Source organism: Castanea sativa, chromosome 7 (assembly GCF_040712315.1).
Source record: "Castanea sativa cultivar Marrone di Chiusa Pesio chromosome 7, ASM4071231v1".
Lineage (NCBI taxonomy): Eukaryota > Viridiplantae > Streptophyta > Magnoliopsida > Fagales > Fagaceae > Castanea > Castanea sativa.
Window position 1 is genome coordinate 7,772,898 of NC_134019.1, and position 27,305 is coordinate 7,800,202.

A 27,305-nucleotide genomic window follows, 5' to 3' on the forward strand; every position below is an offset into this window, starting at 1 on the left:
GCAAACCCACTGGCTTCGGCTGCGAATCGTTTGGCGCTTTCGTAAACCAAAAACCATTGGGAATCATCCACTCATTCACTCTCTCTCTCTCTCTCTGTTTTTCTCTCCCTCTCTCTCTCTGTCACGCGCTGACACACACTCAGACACGCTTTCTCTCTCTTTCTGTCTTAGTTGGTTTTTCTTTCAAAGTTTGTGCCTTTTACTTTGAAAAAAAAATCTGGGTTTTTGTTTTTCCGGCAACCTGGATCAGAATCCGGTGAAATTGGCAGAAATCCCGGCAACCCATTTCGGATTTGGAGCCACTTGGATCAAATCTGGATATTTTTTTGGAAAAAAATCCAACATTGACATTTTTTGACGTTGTATGAGATAAACCCACAAGACAAGTTTTTAAGTTTATGAGTGACCCTGATGAAATAGAAATGGTTTTTGTAGAATTGTAATGAGAAGATGAAATGCAAATCTGGATTGTGCTTGAGGTTGAGATTCATGGGGATTTGTTTTAGTATTGAAGAGCAAGAACAATTACAACAACAACAACAGCAACAACACCAACAACATCTATACCAACAGCAACAACAACAACAACAACTCCAGTTTCAAGGTACTTCTTTTTAAAAAAAGTAATTAAAGGAGCATTTTTTTTTTTGGTTACATTTATGGATATTCTTAAATTTGTTCAATCTACCTTTTATTTTTAGTGTAGTTGTTGATAATGTATTTCCTTTTTCATTTAAAGGAAATTTAGTTTTCTGGGGACCCATAAATATTCAATAATTGGTGGTTTTAATATATTAGTAGCCACTTAATAAGACATTATGAGAATTTGCATCTGGTAAGAGAGACTCAAAGTGCTAATAAAAATAAATGGTTGCAGTTTTTGGCATACATTTTGTTTTTTTCATCCATTGACTCTTCCACTCAAAATTTTTTGGCAATGAGATTAAATAAACCTCGAGATTCTTGAGCCATTATGTAGTTCTTGAATATAATTTGGTATGTATAATACTTGGAGAAGCAGATTTGAGGTCTATGCCTGTAATCTTGCATGTTTGTGTTGTTGTCCTCTTCTAATTCTTAATTAATAAGTTATTTCAAACAGCAAGTGAGCATTACATTTTTGTCTTGACCATTCCAAAACATAAATTAACTGAAACATTTTGTGAAAATTGTTTTCAATTTTTAAATTAGGATGTGCTGAATTTATGTCAGAGAAGTTGATAAAGGCAAGTACACAGTAGTTAACTGATATAATTATTGATGTTTAACTTGATAATATTTCCTTCTCATGTGAAATTTCAGTTGAAGTAAGACATGACTCAGCTACATCTATTAATTCACAAGAAAAAAATGCAAGCAGCAATTCCTTGGCTCCCAAGAATGTCCACGATCTCCGTGAAAATCCTGTTAATAGTAATGTTGATATCTTTACATATGAGGAAATGAGGTTGGCCACAAAGCGATTCCGGCCAGATTTAATTCTTGGTGAGGGTGGGTTTGGAATTGTATACAAGGGAGTTATTGATGAGAATGTGAGACCCGGTTATACTTCCACCCAAGTTGCCATTAAGGAGCTTAATCGAGAAGGGTTCCAAGGTGACAGGGAATGGCTGGTATTTGACTTTCCTTGTTCTCTCTGTTTATTGATTTGTTTTATCAATATGAGGTTTAGATGGAAAAATTGACTTTTGATGAATGAGAAAAGGTAAATTAAATCTGTTTCTGCTGATTTAATGAGTATGCAAACGATAATGTGAAAGGATCAAACATCAATCAGCATTATAGAGATACAGTTTCTTAACTTTTAAAGAAAGCTTTATAAGTTTATATATCAGGAACACTTGGTTTATTTCTAATTATTAGTTTTGTCACTTAGTAATACAGTTTCACGACAGATTTTATTATTATTATAAATCACTTTACTACAAAATTTAATAATGCATACAAGCAGTTGCATTATACTTTATGTTGCTGAGGATGTGTCCGTTAGTTCTTTTTCTTTTTTCTTTTTAATTTAAATAACTAATGTATCATTTATTATACAGCTGACCTTATTAGCAACCATCTAATCTACTGAAGTGGTTTTTTATAATTTTTGCTTAGATGAGTTAGCCATGCTTTAGTAGTTTCTTAAGACAAATCATACCCAATTGAGAAAAAAAAAAGTGGTGGTGGGGGTGGGGGTGGGGGGGGTGGAATTTAACCATTAATTAAAGTCAGTATTCCTTTTTCACAAATTTAATTTGAGTTCAAATTGACAAGGGCTGTTCTAGAAACTTATACATTTAAAAAAAAAAAAAATACTTTGCATTAAATGATGACCCTTAAAAAGTTGGATTTTCTAAATAAGAGCAACAATATAAGATGGAGAGTACTTATATTAGATTGGTCAGTATCTAGTATATTAGAGAAATCAATGAACTGTCCTGGTTAATGGGCTTGAGAAGTGAACTTAGTAAAGAAATGAGCCCTCTCACATATAATCTTCACCCTTAATGGCTTAGCTCTTTACACTTACCTCAGGGCTGTTTTGGGCGGGGGGCAGTACTTCAAAATTGTGAAATTAACTTGGTAAGGAAGACCTAAAAAAGGGAACACGATCTTTCTTCCCGTTGTACTTTCAATGACTATTTAGCAGATATCATTATGTAAAGATCACTTTTTTTGCCATTTTCCATAAATAAAGCTAGTTATTAATAATATCATGTCATGTTTTGGGTGTGGGGGAGGTGCCGGGGGGAGGGGTAGTGTTTAATTTCGTGTATTCACCATTCTTTATCTGTTTTGTAGACAGAAGTTAACTATTTAGGACAGCTCCGTCACTCTAATCTTGTGAAGCTTATTGGGTACTGCTGTGAGGAGGAGCACAGATTGTTAGTTTATGAGTACATGGCAAGTGGGAGCCTAGAAAGACATCTTTTTCGCAGTAAGTATCCAGTGGAACTTTTTTTGACTTGATGAAATGAGGTCTCATGTGGTACTAGTTACCCTTAAACATTAACATATTGTTTAAAGTTCTATCATGAGTTCTTCTGTATTACAGTATGAAGTAATGCATGTGATGTTTCGCTACTGAACTCCACTGGGTATGGAAAGCAGTGGATATTTTCTGACAATCCAAATCTTAAATATCTGGTTTCTCAAAAATAAAAAATAAAAAATAAAAACTTAAATGTCCTGAATCTCATGATGAAAAAAATGCACACTTTTAAAGAAGATTAAGCCTTTGGTGCTTATTTTTTCTTTGTCCTATTTGGTTCCGGTGGTAGGAGTGGGCTCTACATTAACTTGGTCAAGAAGATTGAAGATTGCATTAGATGCTGCAAAAGGACTTGCTTTTCTTCATTGTGCAGAACGACCTGTCATATACCGTGATTTCAAGACGTCAAACATCTTGCTGGATGCGGTTAGTTGTCTTTTCTTTGATATATGTATGTTGCTTTTATAATATATATACGCGCGCACACACACACATCTTGCTTCGGTTTCCATTTGGAAAATAAAGAAAACTAGCCTCCCGAGCATGAGTTTGGAAAAAATCCAATATACTTCCTAGCAAAGCTCCAATGCAGGACTTTGCTCTGCCATAGACTAGGAAAGAGAGAAGATCCATTCAGTGAACTTGTGCTATGTATTGTCATGAAGTTTCATTTTTCTTCTTGTTCTCTTTCTGGAAGATAAAAAACTGGTATCCTTTCTTATCAAACAAACATAAGTGTGCAATGCTTAACCAATGAATGCTTTTTCCTAAGGAAGTTTGGTTGTCTTCAACTAAATAAATTAGAAATAAAACACGCAGGATTTTAATGCAAAACTTTCAGACTTTGGCCTTGCAAAGGATGGGCCAATGGGAGACCAAACCCATGTTTCAACACGAGTGATGGGTACTTATGGATATGCTGCTCCTGAGTATGTAATGACTGGTGAGTTCCTTTTATTTTTTTTAAATAGTGAATTATGTAGAGTTACTTTATAACATAGTGATTCTGCTTTCGTTTTTCTTTTACTTTTAAGATTATCTCCACCAAACAAAGGAATTTGTTCTGACTTGTAATTATGATCTGGATTTATGACTAACATTTTACCTATAAAAAAAATGACTGTACAACCTTCACTATATGCAATTAACGTTGAAGAACTGCTAAAAGACATTTTCATCACTTCCAAGTAGGAAAAAAATGGTGACTTAGATTGCTTATAAATGTGAACCTTAACAGTTTTTAATTGATTTGAATCTTCTAAGTACTTTTTTTACTAAGATGGAAGGAAAGAGGAAGAAATATCTTATTCTTGTTGTCTGTTATGCTCCCTTGTAAGTTAAATAGAATTGTAAAACTGGACAGGATCTATGACAAGCCAAAGAAATCAGAAAAACAATTCAGATATTTTCTTTTAGGTTTTTTTTTTCTTTTGCATATAATACTAAAAACAATAAAAATAAAAACCTTCTCCAATTTCATTCACACAACCCAACATCAAAATGAAATAAAATTTTTCCTACTTTCTCTTCTCTTTTACAATTGTTTCCTTTCTTATATTTGAAAGTCAATATTTGATCATTTTAAAGCATTCAAATATGGCAGTACAATGTATCATTGATGAGTTATTGTTAATTATAACCCTCAGAGATTGTTGTAGAAACTACTGTAGTCCATAAACTGAAATTTTTATTAATCTTGACCAGGGCATTTAACAGCTCGAAGTGATGTTTATGGATTTGGTGTGGTACTACTTGAGTTGCTCATTGGAAGGAAAGCATTGGACAAGAGCAGGCCCAGCCGAGAACATAACTTGGTTGAGTGGGCCCGCCCACTCTTGAACAATAATAAGAAGCTTCTGAGGATCTTAGACCCTAAGCTGGAGGGGCAATACTCTAATAGAGCAGCAATGAAGGTGGCCCATTTGGCATACCAATGCCTTAGCCAAAACCCAAAAGGGAGGCCTCTCATGAGCCAAGTAGTTGATATCCTTGAGACTTTCCAGTCAAAGGCAGAAAACCATGAAGAGGCAATGCTTCAAAGTGGAGGTAGTCTAACCCTTTATGAGGTTCCAAAGGGTACCCCTGTCACTCAGTCAGCGAAGAGAGAGCCATTTAGAAGTGAGAGGGCACCCGAGGTGCGGAGTAGCAAACCAGGAAAAGGAAGGAGCAAAAGTGAGCCTTTCAACGATGCTGATATATATAGTCCTTCTCCAGATTTATTGACTAATGAGAAGTCAGCTTCTACCAGACGTTAAAACCGTACCAAATAAGATCTGTAAGTGGTGTTTTGAGATAGTAGTTATCCTTCTTCCCTTAGTAGCAAATCCAGCCAAAGTATTAGTACTTTCATTCTCTACTTAAGCTTATTCTGTTTTATGATCTATCAAGGAAAGAGAAAACCCTTTTGAAATCGTAACCTGCTGTGCCGGCTGCTCATCGTTCTATGATCATCTGATAGTAGGTAGTGGGTTACTCATTTTGACAATCAAGGCAAGGGTGTAAATAAGTCTGTTGTTGTTGTTATTGTTCTTATTTGCTTACGGCAAGTGCGGAAAGGACGTAGAATCCAAGTTCTCCTCATATAAGCCAGTTTATTTATGATCTTGTAATTTAGTAATATTTCTTTCTATCATAGACAACAATTTTGGTTTCAATTGGGAAGAGGACTTGAAGTTGAATCCAAGTCCTCCTCCATGGAAGAACTGGATTGTGTCGCTGAATCATAAGACTTTTGATAGACGCCAATTATTTATGATCTTGTAATTTGGTGATATTTATTTCTGGGATAACCTTTAATTTTGGTTCTTGAATTGTGTCATTTGGGTATGAGTTATCGATTGTGTCCATTTATTTCCTAGAGTTTGAAAATGTACCATATTACCCTCCCTCTTGTTTTTTGGAAAAACTCTGGTTCTAAACATGTTTGGAGGCTTAGGATTCAACTTAACACGCATTGCACGTTACAGAGACATTTCATGTTCCTAACATGTTGGTGATGAAAAATATTTTATTGCAATCCTCCAAACGAACTCAAAAATATTGTTTGTTTGGCTTGCACTAAAAATATTAATATTTTATGAAGGCATGGTGATGGTAAACACAATGGTGGTAGTGATGAAGGTGGTAAGGTGGTGGTGGCAAAAAGACATTAGCGATGCTGGAGGTAGTGTAAAGTAGTGGGGAGAAGAAACAGTGCTGGCATCACATAGGAACTAGGGGAGGAGGTGCAAAAAAAAAAAAAAAATCACTTATCTTTTGTTGACTTTGAAGAAGGTTTAATGTTAACCAAATTTATAATTATGTTAAATATAAGGAAAAAACAAACTATTTTCTACAGGAGGGTTACCAAATTACCCATGACCCACAGGTAGCCGCCAGCCCACCAGAATATCGTAAGACCACACACCTAATTATTGGGATACTTAAAAGATTTAAGATAAATTATGTTTTCTATATATATATATATATATATATATTGCTAGTATTTTGGTAATTTTGATTTTTAAAAAATATATAAATAAATAAGTGTTGAACAATTTGTTTATTTAAAATTAAAAAGAGAAAAAATTATTTAAAACCCTAATAAAAAAATTATTACGTTTTGATTTTAAAAAAATTAAATAAGTTTTGGCCTCTTTGATTCCTTAAAAAAATATAATTTAATCTTTCATTTTTAAAAGAAAAGGAAAAGGAAAGCCAATATAAAAAGCATAGTTGGCCCAGTAGATAAAATGAACATTTGCTCGAGTCAGGATTTTTTCTCTCGGCTCGATCTTTTGAGTGTAACAACGTAGAGATCCATATGTTTGCAATAAACATATGTAATTTGCAAAAATCTCATCCATACATGATCATCAGGAGGTTATTATAATTATTATTTTTAATTATGTGAAGGAGGTTATAATTCATAATTAACACAATACAGAACTTAAATACCAAAAAAATAGATTGGAAGCCATCCAAAATATTTATAATTTGAAAAATTAGAAACTTCATAAGTTATGATTTTAATCATCAAATCAATGTAATACTGCTAGGCAGCGCGTCAGGCTTATTATGTTAAGCGCCATTACCTCCTACGAGAACTTTTGTTTGTAAAGTCTAGCACTGGAGAAATCAAATTATTCTACCATAATAATAATAATAATAAAATGTATCAAATAATAATAAAAATAAAAGCTTCACTGCTAGATCAAATAAAATTACTAGTATAAAAATACCTAATTTATTATAGAAGAAACTAAATTATTGAATAAATTAGATAGTTAACAACAGAAAGACGTCTTTATTTGAAACACGGTGCCAGTGAAGCTACAAAACTCTTTGCTACATTAGCCATAATACGTGTGGTCATTTTGTGGAGTTGCTCTGACTTATCATTTATGGTGACTAATTATCGTTTAGCTTAGAAAAGGAAAAAAAAAAAAAGTTCTGCTACAAGACGCCCCCACATTGGAATTTAACTTGGTCAAAGAAACACAACATAATAATCAAGCAAAAATCCTCATCACAGATACAGCTCATAGATTGAAAGAAAACCAGACACATGGTATACTGACAACAGAAGACAAAGGATTTGATCATTACAATGGACCTTAAGGCAATTCAAATATTATTACACTAAACCAGTGATGCCCAACCAGAAAGGACAAGCGAACCGTTGTTGAGATAACCATACACCTATAAAATCTCATTTGGCTACAATTCTTCAACTTTACAATGACTGCACACAATTAGTTCCTACGTGAAATCAGGAACATTTTCCTATGGACACAGAAATCTCATTGTTAGTCACATCTTCCTTCAGAAGAAAACTACTTCCAAATGTGCTATCACTAGAAAACTGAAAGAAATACATTGCAAACTATTTCTAAAAAATTTAGTATTTAGAGAGGAGAAATCACCTAAAAATAATAATAATTGGAATCTGAGATATCAACCAGAAGCAAACAGCTCACATGGTCTAGTCTCAGCCAGAAAGAAATACATTGCAAATGGAGAATGTTTGAATCACTAGAGATGCAATTACTGGCTTTCTGAATTGTCTAAGGACATTATGCATGAATCACTGGGAAAAATATATTGCATGCCTTCATTCATTGTACAACCTTATCATTAACTTTCCATTTTCAGTATTTAATTGGGAAAAAAGTTAATTAACACATTAAAAGTTTAATTCAGGTATAAAGGAAAGAAAAACAGCAATTATAATTTTTTCTTATGAAATAGTAATTTATTAATCCAAACACAAATGATTTCTAGCAAACCAAAACAGGACAAAACAATATGTCAAATTCCTGAGATGAACACCACTCTAAGGATCTTTACATTGGGCAAACATTGACTACACAAAGAAATCAAATTTGCTACTAGTTGGCAATTTGAAATGAACATAAAATCAGTAACAGTTAACAAATCACATGAGAATTTAAAATTTCAAATCTATGCAAATAAAATAAATAAGCATTCAACTAGGAATTGATATAAAATGAATTTGTTTTCTGAGAGAGAGAAATTAGTATTCCCACAGTAAGACATTGTCCTCATTTTGGCACTTGGGATCAATACAATCAAGAAATTCAAAATATGATCGACGATATCATAGAAATATAATCTCTAGCAAAGCATGGGAGATGCAATTCATGTTCAACCTAAAAGACTTGACAATCAATTGAATTGTTTAATTTTCAGGTATTAGTAATACTTAAAAACCATGGTTGAACATGAATTCCTTCTCCCATGATGTGCTAGAGATTTTTTAACTATAATTTTTGTAGCACAAAAATATTCAGAGAAATCTACATTTCCCGATTCTCTCATAATGTGAAATGTGCACAGTATATACAGTCAAATGGAGGGTAGCTTACCCCATATATGGTGGAACTTCATTGCCAATTGAGTAACATATCTTCTCTCTGCAGGATTAGGAAACTCCATGTTCATAGCCTCCTGAATCGCAGACAAGAATTCTTGCCTTGCTTTTGCAGAAATAACAAGGTAGTTTGGTCCATGAATAGTGCTTAAGTCCACAACCTAAAATGAGGAAAAATTTGCTCAGGGACATTATTTACATTCGTACATAAGCAGATGTGATAAATGGTCAAAGACAGGAAACTACTCTCTTTAGTTTATTCTCAGTAAGTTGTGTGTTTAAATAGTTTAAATAATTGAAAGACACATTCAAAACAGCAATAAGTGACATCAGAATTGAATGAGGGCTCATTTTTGTTGTCTCACTTTGCATGGAGTTTCATTTGTGAGATAACAACTAAATCAGGGTTCAATACACCCAAATTGCTCTATTAAAATGTGTAACCCGTTTTACTTTAATGAAAACAATACCATCAGAATCTCAACAATCAGGAACAGAATTATTAAATCAGGAAAGCAAACCATATCATTATTAAGGACAACGTGCCCCAGCATAATAGATGGGTAGTTTAGTTTGGAGCCAGAACTGACCACCGTCCTGCCTCTTGCTTAATATCTCAACTTTGCTCACTCACATCCCCTCCCCATTCCAGCACAGGATTTCAGATTGCAAATTATTGGTCAGAATTTTTATGATCAATTATAAAAATTATAACCTACGCACACACATAAAATTCCCATTCATTGACTATTCTATGTTATGAAAGCAAAACTGGTTGCTTAGGCTGCCAGTGCCCCCAAAAGTATATCATGTATAACACGTCATAACTTGTATTATTATATTTTTTGCAAACCATTTCATATGTGCTTAATTAGCCCATTTAAGTTGAATACTTCAATGTTCTCTGACCTAAGAAACTAAATCTGTTACCAGATTTACCACAAGCATGGCCATCTAAAAATATAGGAGTTATTACCATAATTTATGGTTAATTTCATTTTTATAGATTAAAGGAAAACTGAAAACACGCCATTTGATTTTTGTATTATCATTCAATATTATGATCATCAATTCTAACTTAAGAGATGCATGTACTTATTATTTATTCTTTATAGAGTGAAATTTTACATTACAAAAAGCAAAAACATGAGAAAGAAAAAGGGATCATTATGAGGTTATCTAAAGCATGAAACACTGAGAACCAACAATATTACAAATATCCAACTAATCATATGTAGGAAATAGACTTTTGCAAATGTTATTATTTCAGAATTCACTGAGAACCAACAAAATTACAGATATCCAACAAAACATATGTAGGAAATACAGTTTGCAAATGTTATTATTTCATAATTTTCTCTCTGAACTCAACAACTAATTTACACTGAGCACAAATATGCAGTTATAACACAAAGTAGTGCCCATAAAGTCAAACATACATATCACAGTAATACAAAGCACAGAGAGAGGTTCAGGGATAAGGGATTAAGGGTTCATTACTTGCATCCTTGTTTTTCTACCAAGTATTTGATATATCTAATTATACAAATTATAAGTTCTTTAAAATTTCCTAGTTTTTCTGCATATGCAATAGTCATGAAAAAAAAACTTTCACAGGAATGACAAAATTGTGTCTTCAAGTGTGTGTGTGCAACATGCGTGTTCATGTTTGATGCAGCACTAGTAGTGCAAAGAGTAAAATAATGGGGAAAAAGGGAATGAGTCACAAAACTCTAGGCTTCACCACCTAGGAGTGCTTGGAGTCACCACGGAGTTTTGAGACAAAATCTCATTCAGGATATTCTCTACTCAAATTGCACCCTTTAAAACCATTCCTAAAGCCTCTGTTTACTAGCCTCAGGGATTACATTAAGACACAATTACATCACATAAAATTCTCTACAACATAAAAACCCCTATTCAAAAATGAGATCTGGAAGAAAGTATAAAAATAATTAATTCTGAAACAACTTTGGTTGTGCTCCCTACATCAGTGTGTGTTCATGTGGGTGCATGTCTGACTGTCTTTGTGGATGAACATACATATGCATGCACAAAAATTTAGACAGATACTGTGAGTGTGTATGAGGGGGAGAGATGAATGAAAAGTTCATAGCAGAAAATGTTGGCACATCAACATGACATTTATTTTTGAAAATTACTGAAAAAAGAAATTCCCTTGACAGGACAAGTTAAGAGGGTAAGTTACCGTATTTCATTTAACATTTTTATTTCTATTTTCTAATATCTTGCCAAGTATACACATATATAACCATAAATAATTCTATTTACATGTTATAATCCTATTTACACTCCGATAAATCCTTAACAGTTGTAAGTAATGGAGTAATCACTTAAGATTAAGCCAATAATAACCAAGTTCCCATTTGATTTACCCTATGTACCTAGATGAACCAAAACACTCACCCTTTACAACACTAGCATGCAACTAGTAGCAAGAACACAACCAAGTATTTTATGTTCAATTAAGTACCCCAGGAAGCATTGAATGGCATGGTATAAACATCCAGCACCCACAATCACAGTAATATAGAAAGTAAATGAGCACAAACAACTTGCCTGCTGCAACCAAGGGATTATGGAGTTCATAAATCTTTGCTCTAGGAGATATGATGTCAAAGTACTGAGAATGTCACTGACAGTCTTTGGTGACAAACTTTCCAGAACAGGACCAGTCCTATCAAGTAGCTCAACCAGAACAAGTTCATCATGTGAACAGAGAGCTTCCATGTATGCAGAGTCAAGGTCCCCTTCACATAAATAACCTTTCACACGTTTCCAAAGGTTATTCTTACTTTCTAAAGCATGTTGTCTGACATTAGTACTAGAAGCTGAAGCAAAAATAGCATTAGCATTTCTTGTTTGGCCACAACCAACATTTGGCATTCCCTGCCCAGAACTTTTCTGCATGACTTTCCCTGCAGGATTCCTAGTGATCTTCACCTCAGAATTTGTCCAAATATCTGTACCTTGTTTAGCAGAATTGCTTGACCTGCACCTACCAACTGCATTTTCATCCCAAATATCAGAACTTTTTACAGACAACAATGAAGGCTGTCCATTGCGAATATCAACAGATGGTCGAGGTGTGCACGTAGAGAGTCGGGGAGAATGCACACTTTGGCTCTGCTTCAAGAGTTTGGAGCTTGCTGAATCAGAATATCTCCCCCCATGTACAATATCTTGAGCTAGCCTGTCAACTACATGTTCTAAACCTACCACCCTCGATTGTATTGTAGTCAAGCTATCCATTACGCCAGTTGTAAACACCTGCAGAAAATTTTAATACATATGACAGCTGCCCATGCTGATGACTAAGAAGTATCACGACAGAATGACATGTGTGAGAGTATAAGCACTGCAAATGGAATGTAATGGATCGTGGATGTTCTTGAATGTGAAGAAAGAACAACTAATAGACAGAGGGATCCAGAAATCATGTACCAGTCGTTACATTTATGCCCTAAGGGCAATTTAGAGAGATCAATTAATCTCATAAGCTCATATTAAGCAGAGAAGATCTCATACACGACTCTATAATCTTATATACTCATATTAAGCAGCGAAGATCTTACACATGAGTCTAATTGGGTGCCTCAGGCTGTTTATAAAAAAATAATTTATGTGTTATATATCTAGGAGCTCTGAACCAACAGTTTAAGTACAAAATTTATACAAACTGAGAATTCTACAGTGTTTACCTGTAAGAGATCCATTAGGTTTGACTGTTTGTTTTCAATCTCCAAAAGTTGCTTTCGAATGCAAACCATTTCATTTGCTAGTTCTGAACAACATCCACGGGTAGTTTGGGAACAAGACTCTGTAACAGTAGAATCAAGACTTCTACGATCCTGCCTCTTTGCCAAGTACATTTGTTCCTCACTACTAACTTCTTCAGCTGCAAACCGCTGAGTTCTTCGAATTGGCTTGAGTAGACCACCTTCCTCAAGGCATTCATGCGAAACTGCCACAAACTTGGTCTCAAAGTTATCAGTAGTAAGATTGGACACAGAAGAACACTCTTGTTTGTCATCCATTGGTACATATTCATACCCAGTATCCAGTGGGCTTGTACCTTCAGCACTCATTCTTTCTAACGTCTTGGTAACAGAACTACTCTCAGATTCTTCATTATGAAATTCTGCTAAAGAAACATTATGGCTTTTTGGAACAGCAATTTCAATTTGCCAATCATCTGCTTTGGAATGTTGAGGGTTTTCCACATAATTTTGACATGTTTTTCTGATAGACAAAGGAGCCCTGCCCTTAGTTGAGCCTGTACCAGTTTTCTTGTGGGTGACATCCTTCCATCCAGACTCACCGGTACTGGTGAGATCACTGTAGTCACCTCCACAATAATTTTCTGCAGAAATTGTATGATAAAAATGACATTGAAGGGAAGCATAGAAAGAGATAATGTAAGCATATACCCACATCATAGTTCCAAGAACTTGCTATTAACTATAACTTGCTCTGTTGAACAAATTGGGTAAAAGATGTAATATGACAAAGAAGTTCAAAACAGTATAAAATGACACTTCTCTACTTCCTTCCACTGATTGATTAGAAAATGCATGAACAAGGGTACAAGACTTCGCTGAACAACTAATACAGGAAAAGATGGCATAATTAAAAGTTGCACAGGAGCTTATAAACTAGAGTAATCATTGCTATTCCAATTTAACGTAGCCCAATAAATTGCTTACAATTAATAGAATTTTCATGAAAATAAAGATGAATAGGATATTATCAACCAAGGCAGGTTAAGGATAAAAGATGAATAACAAGAATGATCAGACATTATCATATTCCCATCATGACCTTTTCCCCTTTCTACTTTGCTTTATATAAGCACCAGTTCCTTTCCTTCTAACTTTCTGTCTTTCTATAAACTTATGTAATCGGGAATAACAGGTGAATTGATGATCCATGTTAGATTATGAGTGTAGCAACTCTTGCATATACGGAGGTTCATTTGGGCAATTGAACCGAAGCTCAGAAAAACGTCATCTGAGTACACATCTTGTGTACTGGGTGGTGTTCCTTCTTTCCACTAAAATTACCTTGCTTCTCAAAAAAAGAATATATCAACAAACCAAATGATATACACTACAGCTCACAATTATCTAAGCCCAGGTTTAATTGCCCAAATGCCTGAATCCAATACCAATGATCACAAAAACATATTTTAGATTAAGCATAGCATACAGAAATTAACCTTATTTCAAAAGTTCCACTTCATAAATTACTGCCTTAAAGTTCCACATTCCCTATATGATCATATTCTACCTGGAGTACTTAAAAATATTTCTACAGCTACACTGTAGTCCATGCAGTACTAAAATATCCATGACACCATAAAAATGCTTTTAGTTTCTGATTCCTCTTTGACAGATTTGCAAGGCTTACAAAGCAACATGAACAAATTCAAAAAAGCTACAAGAAAACAATACCACTAACCAGAGCATATAATCAACATTAAACATAACACCTATCTAAACAAATATGTCATATCAATGGACATCAGCCACTAAACCTTTTATAGAAGATCCAGCTTCTGAAGGTTCAGGAGTATCAGGCCCTGGAAGACTTCTCCAGTACTGTAGGGCCTGCAGTACTGCATCCCTAACTGGTTTAACCTATAAGAAGCACAGGAAGTATCTATAGGGTCCACTTTAATCAATTGGAAGACGAGAAACTTCTCTGAATGTAGATATTTATTAAACTAACCTTATCAAAACGACAAGATTCAAGAGAGCGGATGGAGGAAGCCCTAAAGGATCCCAAGAAGGATCCACCAGTTGCAGCAATATCCCCTAATGCCACAGAAGCAGCTTTGCGTGTTGTCCAGTCACTGTTTTTGAGAGCTTCTCGGATTCCAGCCATTGCACCAGATAGAATATTTTGTGTGGGAGCACCCCCGACCTGAAGTAGAGATTCAAAAGCTCCATGTTTTTTAAATTTGAGAGTTCACAGAAAAAATAAAGGATATATGTACAATCAAACCGAATGTTAAAAAGAAGTCACTTAATGGAAGTAAAGAAATAAGAGAAAATATAGAAGGTATCCAAATCGTATTTTAATTGATGATTACACTGTTTTTCATATTTAGAACAAAGACCAAACATTCTTCTTGTGCTTCCTCTTTTATAATTCAGATAACAAAGCACTAAAAAACAGGTTTTCCTTCTTTATAACAAATAGGTGCAGACACTGTGGATGGCCTTTTGGAAAGACAGGTTCACAATTCGCAAATCAACTTCTGTGCTACAGTTTAAACTGACCTGAATAATACTTCTATTCAACTCAATCACCGCTGGTTTTGCCATAAAATGTGGATTCTTAAGCAACTTCGTAGTCCGAGCCAACATCTTCTGCAAGATTGAAATTGGAGGATCATGACTGTTGTCAATGACCCTAGCCAAGCACAATGCCGAACCCAACTGCACCTGCCTATTTTGTTCACCCAAAGCTTCAAAAAGCGGCTTCACTAATACAACAAAGACACCATCGGTCTCACCCCTACGATTACTCAATTTCGAAGCCAAAACACCAACTGTTTCCACACATGCGTCCCTCACTATAGAATCTGGATCCTTGAGCCGCTTAACAATGCTAGCAACCATCTTGGCAAGATGCGGTCCAACAAGACCCTCATGAAATCTCACTAATGTACCCATCAATCGGATACACTCCTTTCTCACAGCACTCTTTTGTTCTGTATCAGTATCCAATATACACGACAAATACGGGGCAATTCCATCTGGGGTTAAACATTCAGCAGTTTTCTCGAGCTCATCAACACCAATCTGGTACGTGTCTCTATCCGCAAGTTTGTTCAGCGCAATAACCACTTTATGTTTCAGCTCAAAAACCACCTGTTGCGCATTCACCCTAGTGGTTCCTCGCGCTTTCATATGTGCATGTGTCTTCATCTTGATATGCAAATCGATACCAAAGTTCTAAACATGCACAGATTGCGCCTTTCAATGTTTACATTGTTGATGGGTTAAAACATTGGTGAAAGCTCTACTTTTACCATCAAAGCTTGAAACTAATAACAATATGGATAACATGGCAAACATTTTGCTCTTCAATTAAATCAAACCCTACAATGAGACAGAAAATAAAGTCAGAGAAAAGAAAACTAGAAATTACACATTCACATCAACACTATGTTTGAAATGTAAACTTCGCCTTTCAAAGTTAACATTTTTGTCAGTGAAAGCTCTGCTTAAACCATGAATGCTTGAATCTAATAACAATATGGATAATATGGCAAACATTTCAATCTTCAAATAGATCAAACCATACAATGGCACAGTGAAAAATGTCTAGAAATTACAAATTCACATTTCACTCTCCAAAGACTCTAATTATTTGAGAAAAATAATTTCAGGCCAAAAAGTGAAACTTTAAAGATTTTCCCATTCTTCTTCTCTTCTTTACTTTTCTTTTCCTCAAAATTCTTAGCAACCAAACAGAAACGAAACAAAAAATGCAAGGAAAAGAAACATGCGTGCACTGTAGCAATACATGCTTACAAGTTTTAACATAACGTTTAAGAAAAGAAAAACCTAAAATAAAATTAAAAAGAAACCCTCAATCCTCTGTTTGGTTCCTGAGAAAATGTATGGCAAAAAAAAAAAAAGAAACACAGATTACACATTCACATTAACCGTTCGTTTGGCTAGTGAAAAAAAATTAAGCCAAAGATAGTAGTTTTTAATCTCAGAAAAAAGAAACCACAAAACTTACTTTTAGAACTACACATTCACATTAACTGTTCGTTTTTTTCTTTTTTTTCTTTTTCTTTCTTCTCTTTTACTTAGTCTTTCTCAGCAACCAAACAAAACTTAAACAAAAACATCAGAAAGAAAAACCCTAGACACCTTGAAATGAGCTTCACACAATAATGCGTTTTGTGATGAGTTTTAGTGGCAACCAAACAGAGCCTTAATCCACATTTTGAACCATAGAAGAAGAAGAAGAAGAAGAAGAAGAAACTTACTAAGGAGAGTGGAGCTGAGGGAAAATGAGAATGATAGCTCCGATTTTAGAAACTACTGATAATATAAAAGTGAAAATGTTTTTCAAATTTTTGAAAGCTAAAAAAAAACAAAACAAATAAAATTCAAATTTTATTTTTAATTTTAATTAAAAAAAAGGGCACGAATTTCTCTGTATCTGTCTCTCTCTCTCTCTCTCGCTTCGAGAATCGAGACAATCTTTTATACTTTCAATTTCAAAGTTTAAAAATCTCACACACAAAGAAAGAAGGAGAGAGAGAGAGAGAGAGATGGGGAAGCTGGAAATTTCGCGCTTTCCTATAAGTTTCGAATTTGGGGGAGCGTTTAGATTAGGTGGAGAGGTGTGGGGCCCACTTTTTTTGGGTTTTAAACCATTACATGTCCGCCACGTGTTGCTTCCTCTTTGCGTAGATTCCATTTTACGGTTCATATCCCCTTTTTAATCAAACTTTTTTTCTTTTCTTTTTTTTAGGGGAGTGGAATAATTCAACCTTCAATTAGGGAACAATTTTTGTAAGTTCCAGTTAATTCAATTGGTAAAGTTTTTAATTGTTGTATAAAAGATCTGGAGTTCAATTCTCATCTACACTAAAAACTAAATGATATCTTAGTCTAATAATAAATAATTATTATTAAGAACGAACGCCACAGATTAAATTCTCTATAAAAAAATTTTGGAGGGGGTGGAAATTCTTGATGACAAGTTATGTTCATCTATTATATTAATAAGCATAAGATATTTGCTCCTGTCCAAAAAAGAGATAATATATTTTATACCAAAAATTTTGTAGCTTAATTAATAGTAATACTTAGTTTTTTTTTTTAGGAAAATACTTAGAGTTCAATTTTTTTTTACCCAATTATCAAATGATAAACAATATTAAAAATTTTGTCTAATTTAATAATTATGTCAAAGCCCTTAAACCTAACACAATAGGTTTATCAAATGAATTAATAAATTACATATAAATGCCTAGAGTTTATACCATGCTTCATATTGTATTAGGTTTTGAGTTTAATTTTTGTAAATTATGTCTCAAATTTATGAATTCATTTCAATTTGAAACTCATGTTTATTTATGTTATTCATTTGTTATTATTCTGGACAATAAAAAAGTGGAGTAAGGACAAAATAAATAATAAAAAAGCAAAGACTCTGATACCTTTCTTCCGACAAGTCTTTCTTCATTTTTAGAGCAAGAACAAGTCTCTCTTTTTTTGGAAAATTATATTGATTAAAACTTTGCAATTCACCAAGGATTGTTCATAAATCAATTTAGTAACTATTTAAAACAATGAAACAAAGGGTTCCGTTAGAGTGACAAAGTGGTTGTCAGAAAACTAAAACTAGTTATTTAAACAAAATATAAAATTTTATCAATAGTTTCCTTTTTTTTTTCCTCTACTTAGTTCTACCCCCCCCCCCCCACCAAAAAAACGTATATAAATAGTAAAGGAGATAGGACTTTAAGTGAACGTTTGGATAGCGGCAAGTATCTAGCGTTTTGTGCGTGAGTCCCGTGCACTGTTTATAGAACTCACAAACCTCTTTTTTCAGCAAAATTTTCATAAAAATAAGTCTCATGGCACTATTCACACATTTAAAAAATTATTTTGCTACAGTGTTTTCAGTTTTCAGCACTAAGCGGTATCCAAACAGATCTTAAATGACAAAATTAAAAGCATGCAACCTAATTTGAAACGTGGTATAATTTTGGGTCTTTTTTTTATGTAATTTCCCCTCTAATATGTTTTTTTTTTTATTAATAATACAGGCATGCATTCAAAAAAATGTAAAATTACAGTCTCAACTCTCAACACATTTAAAAAATGTGACCTGAATTAATTAACATAATTGTATATCTTATAATAGGAACAATACAAACCCAAACCATTTTCATTTTTAAAAATGTTTTCTAAGCATGTAAATTAATAATAGTTATAATTCTAAAGAAAGAAATTTTAGACAATTCGATCTATCTCTTAATAACATTAATTAAAGTACTAATAGCATACAAATACAATCACTTATTATAATTTATAATATAAAAAAAATACTAATAACATAAAGGGTCTGTTTGGGATCTGCTTATTTTGCTGAAACAAAAATTTTTTTACTGAAAGTACTGTAAATAAAGGTAAAAATTAACTGAAATAGTACAATAAAACTCATAAATAATACCAGAAAGTGCAGTGGGGCCTATGAATAGTAGCAAAAATAAGTTGAATAATAAAATAAGTTGACTTTTCAATCTCAAGCCAAACACACACACAATATAAATATTCTTATTTCAACCCAATGAAGTTCCATCCAAATTGGGAAATATTCAACCTATTAAAAATAAAATGAAATGAGAAAAAAAATTTGATGAGGAAAAGGGTTATGGACTTTGGGTTTAATGAAGAAATTACCAATATAGCCATTAAAATTATTTTGATTGCTCGATTATAAATTTTAAAATAAATTTTATGTTGAATTAAAATGACTTTTTTTTTTTTTATGTGAACAAGTTCTTGTCAAACTGGTCAACCCTGCTTGACAAACAAATAATGAATCAAGTTATTTTTGAGTTAATTGCGTGCTAAACATGTCAACATAAAAATTGACACGTTTATTAATTATGTGAAAGCAAGTGAACCTGATTTGGTAAATCAAAGTGCTAATAGAAAAACAAACAAAAGCCAATGCGAAGAATTGCACTACTTTGTGCAAAATATTATTTCTATATGCCTCAGAATAGCAACTAATTAGAGGTAAAAAAAAAAATACACAAATACCAAATATTAGTGACATTAGTGTCCATTTAGCAAAGATTTTTTTTCTCAACTTATTTTACTATTCAGTTGATTTTTTGTACTATTAATGGGTCACACTATACTTTGTGGTACTATTTATAAATTCTACTGAACTATTTCAGCTAATTTTTACCTTTATCTACAGTAGTTTCAACAAAAAGTTTTTAATTTTAGCAAAATAAACAGATCACAAAAGGTGAGCGATAGGCCTACCATCTTTTGTTGGTGTCAATGCTATATTTTTTCCACCTTCAATTTCTCATAAAAAAACTTTTGTCTCAACCCCAAGAAAACCTATATTACAATTTTTTAAAATCCCACCCCCTTTTTCAGTAGATGAGATTAGGATGAAAGTATATTATTTCAACGCTTCTTTTCTTTGGCTTGTTCTTTCAAATCCAATTTTGGCCTGCAGTAATGTAATTAGGAAGAATAACCCTAGTTCAAGCCCACTTTGATTAGGTTAAATGCTATTTGATTGGGTCTAGCTTTAAATTAGCCAAATATTCAACTATTTTATCAAAGTAATCTAACCATCATTGGGACGAGGGTGGAGTTCCCTTTAAAGTGACTACTTATGGGCGCGGAAGGTATGAGGCAAATAGGCAACCGCTTTAGGCCCCCCAAGGCCCCAATGAAAAAAGGTCTCCAAAATTTATCTATGTATGAGAGTATTAAATAAGCCTCAAATATTCGCCAATAAATGAAAAGTAAAATTTTTATTAAAGAAAAAACATAAAAAGAAAAAAAAAATCATTGGATGTGACAATGACTATTCTTTTTTCTTAGTTTTAGGATCCGTTTGAATAGAACTTATTGCTGAAAACTGAAAACTGAAAACACTGTAGCAAAATAATTTTTAAATGGGGTAAAAAATACTGTTCATTCTAAAAGTTACTGTTCATTGGCCTAAAATCACTGTTCATGGCCAATGAATAGTAACAAACACGCATAAAAAAAAATAAAAAAAACTTGGACGTGGACGCACATTTGGGCTATCCAAACGCCCTCTTAGAGTGTAAAACTCATTAATCTCCCACACACAAATGCTGAAAGATCTCCCTCTCTGTCTAAAAAAATGCTCGAAGTGCTTTTATTTTAAAGCTTCTTAGTTACACTTTGGACCATCTTCTCCATTAAGCTGTCTATTCATTCATTTCAGGTTTGACAGTTTTCTAAGAACTCTAGTTCTTGCTATACTTTCTCTTTTTTTGTTCTTGAAACTTAGCTCTTAGTTTTAAAATAAAATAAAATAAATTTGCACTTACACTTTCTTTGTATTTTGTCCACATCAACACTTCTATATCATAATAAAAAAATTTTAAAAACAAACTATATAACTGTATAACTAATTACTAGTAAATAAATTTATACTCAAATTTTATTTAGAAATATTAAATATATAATATTATTAAAATTTTCAATTAAATTTTTTTAGTATTTAGTTGCTTCACTCAATAGATAGTATTTATTTTAATTGTATAGTCACTAAATAATACAATGAATTCATTTTAAGTCGTAATTTTGCATTTAAAAGTAGATTTTAAATGAAAAAAAAAAACCAAAGATAAACAAATCTTTTATTAATATTTAAAATATAAAAATAGGCACCACTTAAAGTAGTCGCCTTAGGCCCCTCTAATCATGGGCCATATTAAGATGCAAGATTAGAAATATGTCACAAAATTATCAAAAAACTTACATGGGCTCTAAAACCATTTTTCAAGATTTTTCGATATTCTACCAAAACTAGCTGATAAGGGCATTTTCGTCTAGTAAAACCTTCCTCATTTGTTGAGATGAACAAACTTCTCTCATGGTTCTTTAGCCAGCAACCGTCTGCCTCCTAAGAGGTCTATCAAGCATCACCTGGTTAAACCGACGGTTGGCTCATGTGTAAAGACCGTACGATGAAGGGCTACAAGAATCGATGAAGGAACACGTTGGGCCCCACGAAACCCTTGCGTGATGTTCACTCACATACCAACGAACAAAGCGACCATGCCAATGGATGGATGATCGTACCGACAAATGAATGACCATTTTGACGATTAAGCATGGTAGGTCCCAGCAATTTTTGCTTGTTCTTCACTCATGAGTCTCTACAACTTGCACACCACTCCCAAAAACTCTACTACACGTTCATATCTTCTTTATATGGTAAGAGGAGCCCTAGGATCTCGGAGCCTTAACTCCAAGATCTTCCCCATAAGGAAAGATCCTTCATTCAAGGGATCTTGATCATGCCCTACACCACTATATAAGCACTAGATCTCCTCCTCTTCAAGGTGCGTAGAAATTCCCTAACTCTCACACTATTAAGTTCTTGGTGATTATTCATTCACTGACTTAACTTTTGGAGGGTTTTTGGCTGGCACCCCACCGGTGGTCTCTGTTGGTTCTTGGTTTTCTTGTTTCTCAGACACCCCATTGGAGTGCTTGTGGACAACTAGGTCACTGACGATTTTTGTGCGTCATCACTATCCAAGCTTCGAACCATCAAAAAGTACTCATCAATACTATATTTCTAATGACACCAAGAATACTTGAATTGAAGGTTAAGAAAGTCACTAGATGATTGTACCAAAATGCACATATGAAATGAGCGAGCACAAATGAGAAAATCTTTTTTTTGAATACATATTTTCTACAAAGCTTCTCTAAGAAGAGTTACGGCTTTCAGAAAATATCAAGAAAGCTTTATATCTTTCAAGCATGCACATAAATGACACTAGCCTCGTCTCACGTGCTTCACACATGCGATGAGGCTTTTTTTTTTTTAGTTTAATGTAATTTTTCAATTTGAATTTATTTATTGTTAGTGAGGTTACAAAGGAAGAGACTTTTAAGAAACTAAAATTTAGGATTTGAAATGAAGAAAACTGTTGGGTTTAGTATGTGCTAATTTTTAGGACAAAATGTATCAAACTTGCATGAGATATATTTAAATAGAGAGTATGCTGATTTTTAGGAAAAAAGCTTTTCTGGTAGTTTTTTATTTTTATTTTTTATTTTGTTGAATTACAATTTTAACTCTATTTTTTATTTTTTAAGAATAAGAATTATCTAATTAGATTAAAGGCATTTTTGACATTTTTTGAAACTATAACTAACTTTCTGAATTCTATTAATATATAGAGATAATTAGTCTTTATTATCCATCTTTATTCACAAACTCAACCATATGCTCCTCTTCTATCTACGTGCCCAAACCCAGTTACCTAGGGGCAGCATTAGCTTTGGTCCAAGGTTTCAAATGAACCCCCCTGAGCTATATATATAATTTTATAATATCTTTTTTTTTGGACCCCTAAAAATAAAATTTGAACATCTTGAGTCTCTAACTCTAAATCTTTTTTAAGTCCAAGTCCAACTGAGATAAACTTGAATATGATCCCCTTAGCAATCTATTATTGCAAATAAAGTTACAATTAATTAAAACTTTTAATCGAATCTGCGAGTGGAGTGGCTGAATTTAAACGTGTTATTTGTAAGTGGGAATTGGAGCATGTGTCAGTCAATCAATCAAGAATTAGTAAATGTTAACACTAAAAAACAATTAAACAATTAGACAAGGGGTGATTCTAAATATTTAAAAAAAAAAAATAGACAAGGGGGTGGGATAGGGGAGTAATTGAGTGAAGACAAAAATAAATGCTAATACAACAAAAAATTTCTTAATAGAATTATAAAGACCAATAATTGTCAAAGTTGAGTTGAATAGTTAAATAAAGTTACAATTAATTTATACTTTTGATCGAATCTGTGAGTGGAGTGGTTGAATTTGAATGTGTTTTTAATTTGTTAATTTTTTAAATGGTGATTGGGGCATAGGCCAGTCAATCAATCAGTAGTTAATAAATGTTAACACTAAAAGACAATTAAAAAATTAGACAAAGGATGATTCTAAAAAATAAATAAATAATTAGACAAGGGGGTGGGATAGGGGAGTGATTGAGGGAAGACAAAAACAAACACCACAAAATTTTTCTTAATAAAATTACAAAGACCAATAGTTGTCAAAATTGAGTTGGATTTTTAAATAAAGTTACAATTAATTTATACTTTTGTTTGAACCTGCAAGTGGAGTGGCTAAATTTAATGTGTTTTTAATTTTTTATCTGTTAAGTGGGGATTGGGGCATGGGCCAATTAGTTTATCAATAGTTAGTAAATGTTAACACTAAAAGACAATTAAGCAATTAGAGAAGGGGTAATTATAAATAAATTAGAAAAAAAAAGACAAAGGGGTTGGACATGTGGGTGATTGAGTGATAACAAAAACAAATGTTTACACAACAAAAAATTTCTTTAAAGCAATTACAAGGACCAATGGTTGTCAAAGTTAAGTCGAATTGTTAAATAAAAGAATTGTATAGAGCAAATTGATAAAAATATTCTAAGCAATAATAATTAAATTTCACTAAACAACAATAATTAATATGTTTATTTTATTTTTATTTTTTAAATTTGATATAGAAATCTCACTCTAGTCTAATCTAACTTATCTTCTTCTTTTTTTTATGGAAAGGTAGAAATAATCTAACTTATCTAAGTGTATATATATGTGAAGCTCTCTTCTAGAGACTTGAACCTCAACTCTTGCCCCTCACCTCACAAAAACTTATACTCACAAAGTGACCATCACGCCAATAATGCGCAGTGGTATTAGCAATCATAATTAGTATGTTCAAACTTCAAAGAAACAATATTTCAAATGAACTTATAGTTTATCTTTTATTATCTTCTTAGTACAACGGACAAATTTGTAATAAAACTATGTAGACCACAAAATTCATCTCCTACTCAAGATTTATCTTATTAACCCCCTACAAAAAAATCCTGGAGTCGCCATTTCCCAAACCCCTTATCCTTTTGGTCTTGGATTATTTTTCCTTGTCATCTTTTTTTCCCTTCCATTTAAACACTCTCTCATCCTTTCTTACTTCAAGAACACAGAAAACTCTTTCATTCATTCACGCAATGACTCTCTCATCTCATCATCTTTCTCTCTCTTCCTCACAAATACTCCATAAACATTTGTATGAGATCATCCTTAAGAGCACAATTACCCCTTATCTTTCCACCATCACATAGGTAAAACTTTGTTTTACCATCTTTTTGCATTTTTGTCAAGTGTGTGTGGGCATTTATACTTTGTTGTGTTGGATCATTTATTGTGTTTTGTGCTCTTTATTTGGGCCAGGATTCACATGTTAGCTTCATGGCTAATGTGTTAGCTTTTCAAGTACAAAGATCAATATCCACTCCATGACCTGTGCCTGTGGGCTGTGGTTAGGGTTTCTGTGTGAGTTTGAACCCCTTTGTTATACAAACCTGAGGATTCACCAAAGGGCGTGTGGTTTTTTTTTTTTCAATGATCAACCTATAACTTGACAACCCACTTGGATGAAACTGTTTGGGACCCTTCAAATCAAAACTTGGTTGGATAGGTGCACAAGGTTGAATGGGTTATTGCACACCCACAGTGATGGTGATGGTGGTAGAGTACGTGAGGTTTAAGGGACGTGACCCATTTAAGAAGAAAATGATAAAATACAAGAATCAACCTTTAATTTTCACAATTTTTCATTTTAGCCCTTTAAGTTTCATTTATTCTTAATTAAGTCATCCGTTAACAAATTGTTATTTGCTGCCGTTACGTATAGCAAAACAACGTTGTTTTGTCTTTTTTAAAAATTTAAATTATTATTTATTCATTAATTTTAAAATAAAAAACCCAGAAATTAATTTGAAGAAGCGACAATGTATGGAGAACGACATTGAATAACAAAAATTCAATCCCCACCCGACACCAACTCAGTGTGTACGGTTTCAAAATCTTTGCATCTATTAATTGTCTTGTGGTGAGGGAATCCTAGTGTATCAATTGAACTTGCATGCTCTTTGATTGCTTTGCTAGAAGTAGACTCTTTGTGGTTATTAGTAATAGATGAAGTTACAGGTGGTATGCTAGATGATTTTAAAAAAATAAAAATTAAAAACAAACCTAGAAACATAACTGTATTTGAAGAAAAAACAAAACCCCACCCACAAAAACAAATTCATAACCCGTTAGTTTGAGAGAAAAAGAAAGAAATTGAGAACAAGTTAGAGCAAGAGAGAGAGAGAGAGAGAGAGAGAGAGAGAGAGAGAGAGATTTGCTAGAGTGCTGAGTATTGGCCTGAGCCACCAAAAACACCTCCTAGAGCTGCCTATCTCGATCTGTCTCTCCCTCTCAATCTCTCAACCTCCTAGAGCCATCAGAAACGCCATTATGTAAGTTCAATCTCCTTCTCTTCCTCTCAAACAATTGAGTTAGGGATCTGTTTGAGGGTTTGTTTTTTTTGTTCTTCAGATTAATATTTTACTTTTTGGGTTTGATTTTTTTGTTCTTCATATTAATGTTTTAATTTCTGGGTTTGTTTTTGAGGGTGGGGGATTTGTTCTTCAAACTAGAGGATATTTGCCCTCTAGCATCATATATAGAAATTATTTCATTAGTAAGTGATAGGCCAAGAATGTATTGACCCCTTGTGATGAATTAATTGATTAATTAGCTAAGTTTATTAATTAATCAAATTAACCTACAATGTACGTGGCAGCACAAACAAATCACCAACTAAAATCAAATGCAGCGGAAAATAAAGTTGACAAGGTGATTTGTTTTCGAATAGGGAAAACCTCCAAGGCAGAAACCCCACTGGGTGATTTTAAGGTCACCACTCTCGAGAATTCACTATTATCACAACAAGCGGTTACAAGTAAATGATACCCAGTACCTTATACCAACCTACAGTTGAACCCTTACTCCAATACCCAATTGGACTTGTTCTGTAGTGAAAATCTCTCATTTTAATGCATGACTCCTAGTACATGACTAACCAATAGAGGCGTGGATCCCAATACGCGACTTTTTCACCAACTTGAGAAGGATGTTGGCTGCAAAGTTCTTAAATTCATCACACGATGAAGATCATGAAATTGCTTATTCACAAAACCTTACGATGCACAAACATAGCAGTTTCTTCAAGAGAAACAAGAACTAGGGCAAACTAAGTTTCCGATCACAATTTGCATGAACAACACTTTGCTTCTCACTTGTGCAACTGTGCCCTCTATGACAGCCCTTAAAATAATCCTTATATGTTTAGGGTTGTAAGAAAAGAAAACTCGAACACATACTCACAGATTGGAATAAAATCAGAATTGAAAATCTGATTTTCTTAAATCTCAATAGATACCCTATCTATCGAGCAGCTGTCGAGTTTCGGGCTTAGACAGCTTTTTAAACCTTGATAGATACTAGCTGTCGAGATTTAAAATCCAGCACTTCATCACTTGATTCTTGGATAGACTTGTATAGTTTTAATACTTGAACTTAAAACCTTGTTTCTTGAAGCATTAAATACATCCTAGATCTACCCAATTACAAGTAAAGTGCATTTTGTCAAAGGATTAGCTACTACATGATGACATATGTTCCTAACATGAATCACATATGTCCTAATAGTAAGCAAGACTTTGAACCAATTTAAGAAAGTAACATCTTGAGCCCTAAAGGCTTGAGTTCAGTTACAAAATTTGAGCCTCAAAGGCTCGAGTTC

The 27,305-nt window shown here is 33.4% G+C and overlaps 2 protein-coding genes across 2 annotated transcripts; one reads left to right on the forward strand and one right to left on the reverse strand.

Moving 5' to 3' along the window:
• On the forward strand, positions 1-5,785 carry LOC142642925 (putative serine/threonine-protein kinase PBL17). The gene is made up of 6 exons (XM_075817370.1): positions 1-604; positions 1,303-1,613; positions 2,791-2,926; positions 3,270-3,406; positions 3,800-3,923; positions 4,685-5,785. The coding sequence occupies exons 1-6, from the start codon at positions 451-453 to the stop codon at positions 5,233-5,235; spliced, it is 1,413 nt and encodes a 470-aa protein (XP_075673485.1). The 5' UTR covers positions 1-450; the 3' UTR covers positions 5,236-5,785.
• Positions 5,786-7,438: 1,653 nt separating this feature from the next.
• Positions 7,439-17,169, reverse strand: LOC142642924 (TORTIFOLIA1-like protein 2). Its single transcript, XM_075817369.1, has 8 exons — positions 16,885-17,169; positions 15,158-15,982; positions 14,604-14,798; positions 14,410-14,512; positions 12,575-13,236; positions 11,433-12,143; positions 8,848-9,013; positions 7,439-7,744 (listed from the first exon to the last, which is right to left on the reverse strand). Exons 2-8 carry the CDS (start codon positions 15,806-15,808, stop codon positions 7,731-7,733), a joined length of 2,502 nt encoding a protein of 833 aa, XP_075673484.1. The 5' UTR covers positions 15,809-15,982; positions 16,885-17,169; the 3' UTR covers positions 7,439-7,730.
• Between the last annotated feature and the right edge of the window lie 10,136 nt (positions 17,170-27,305).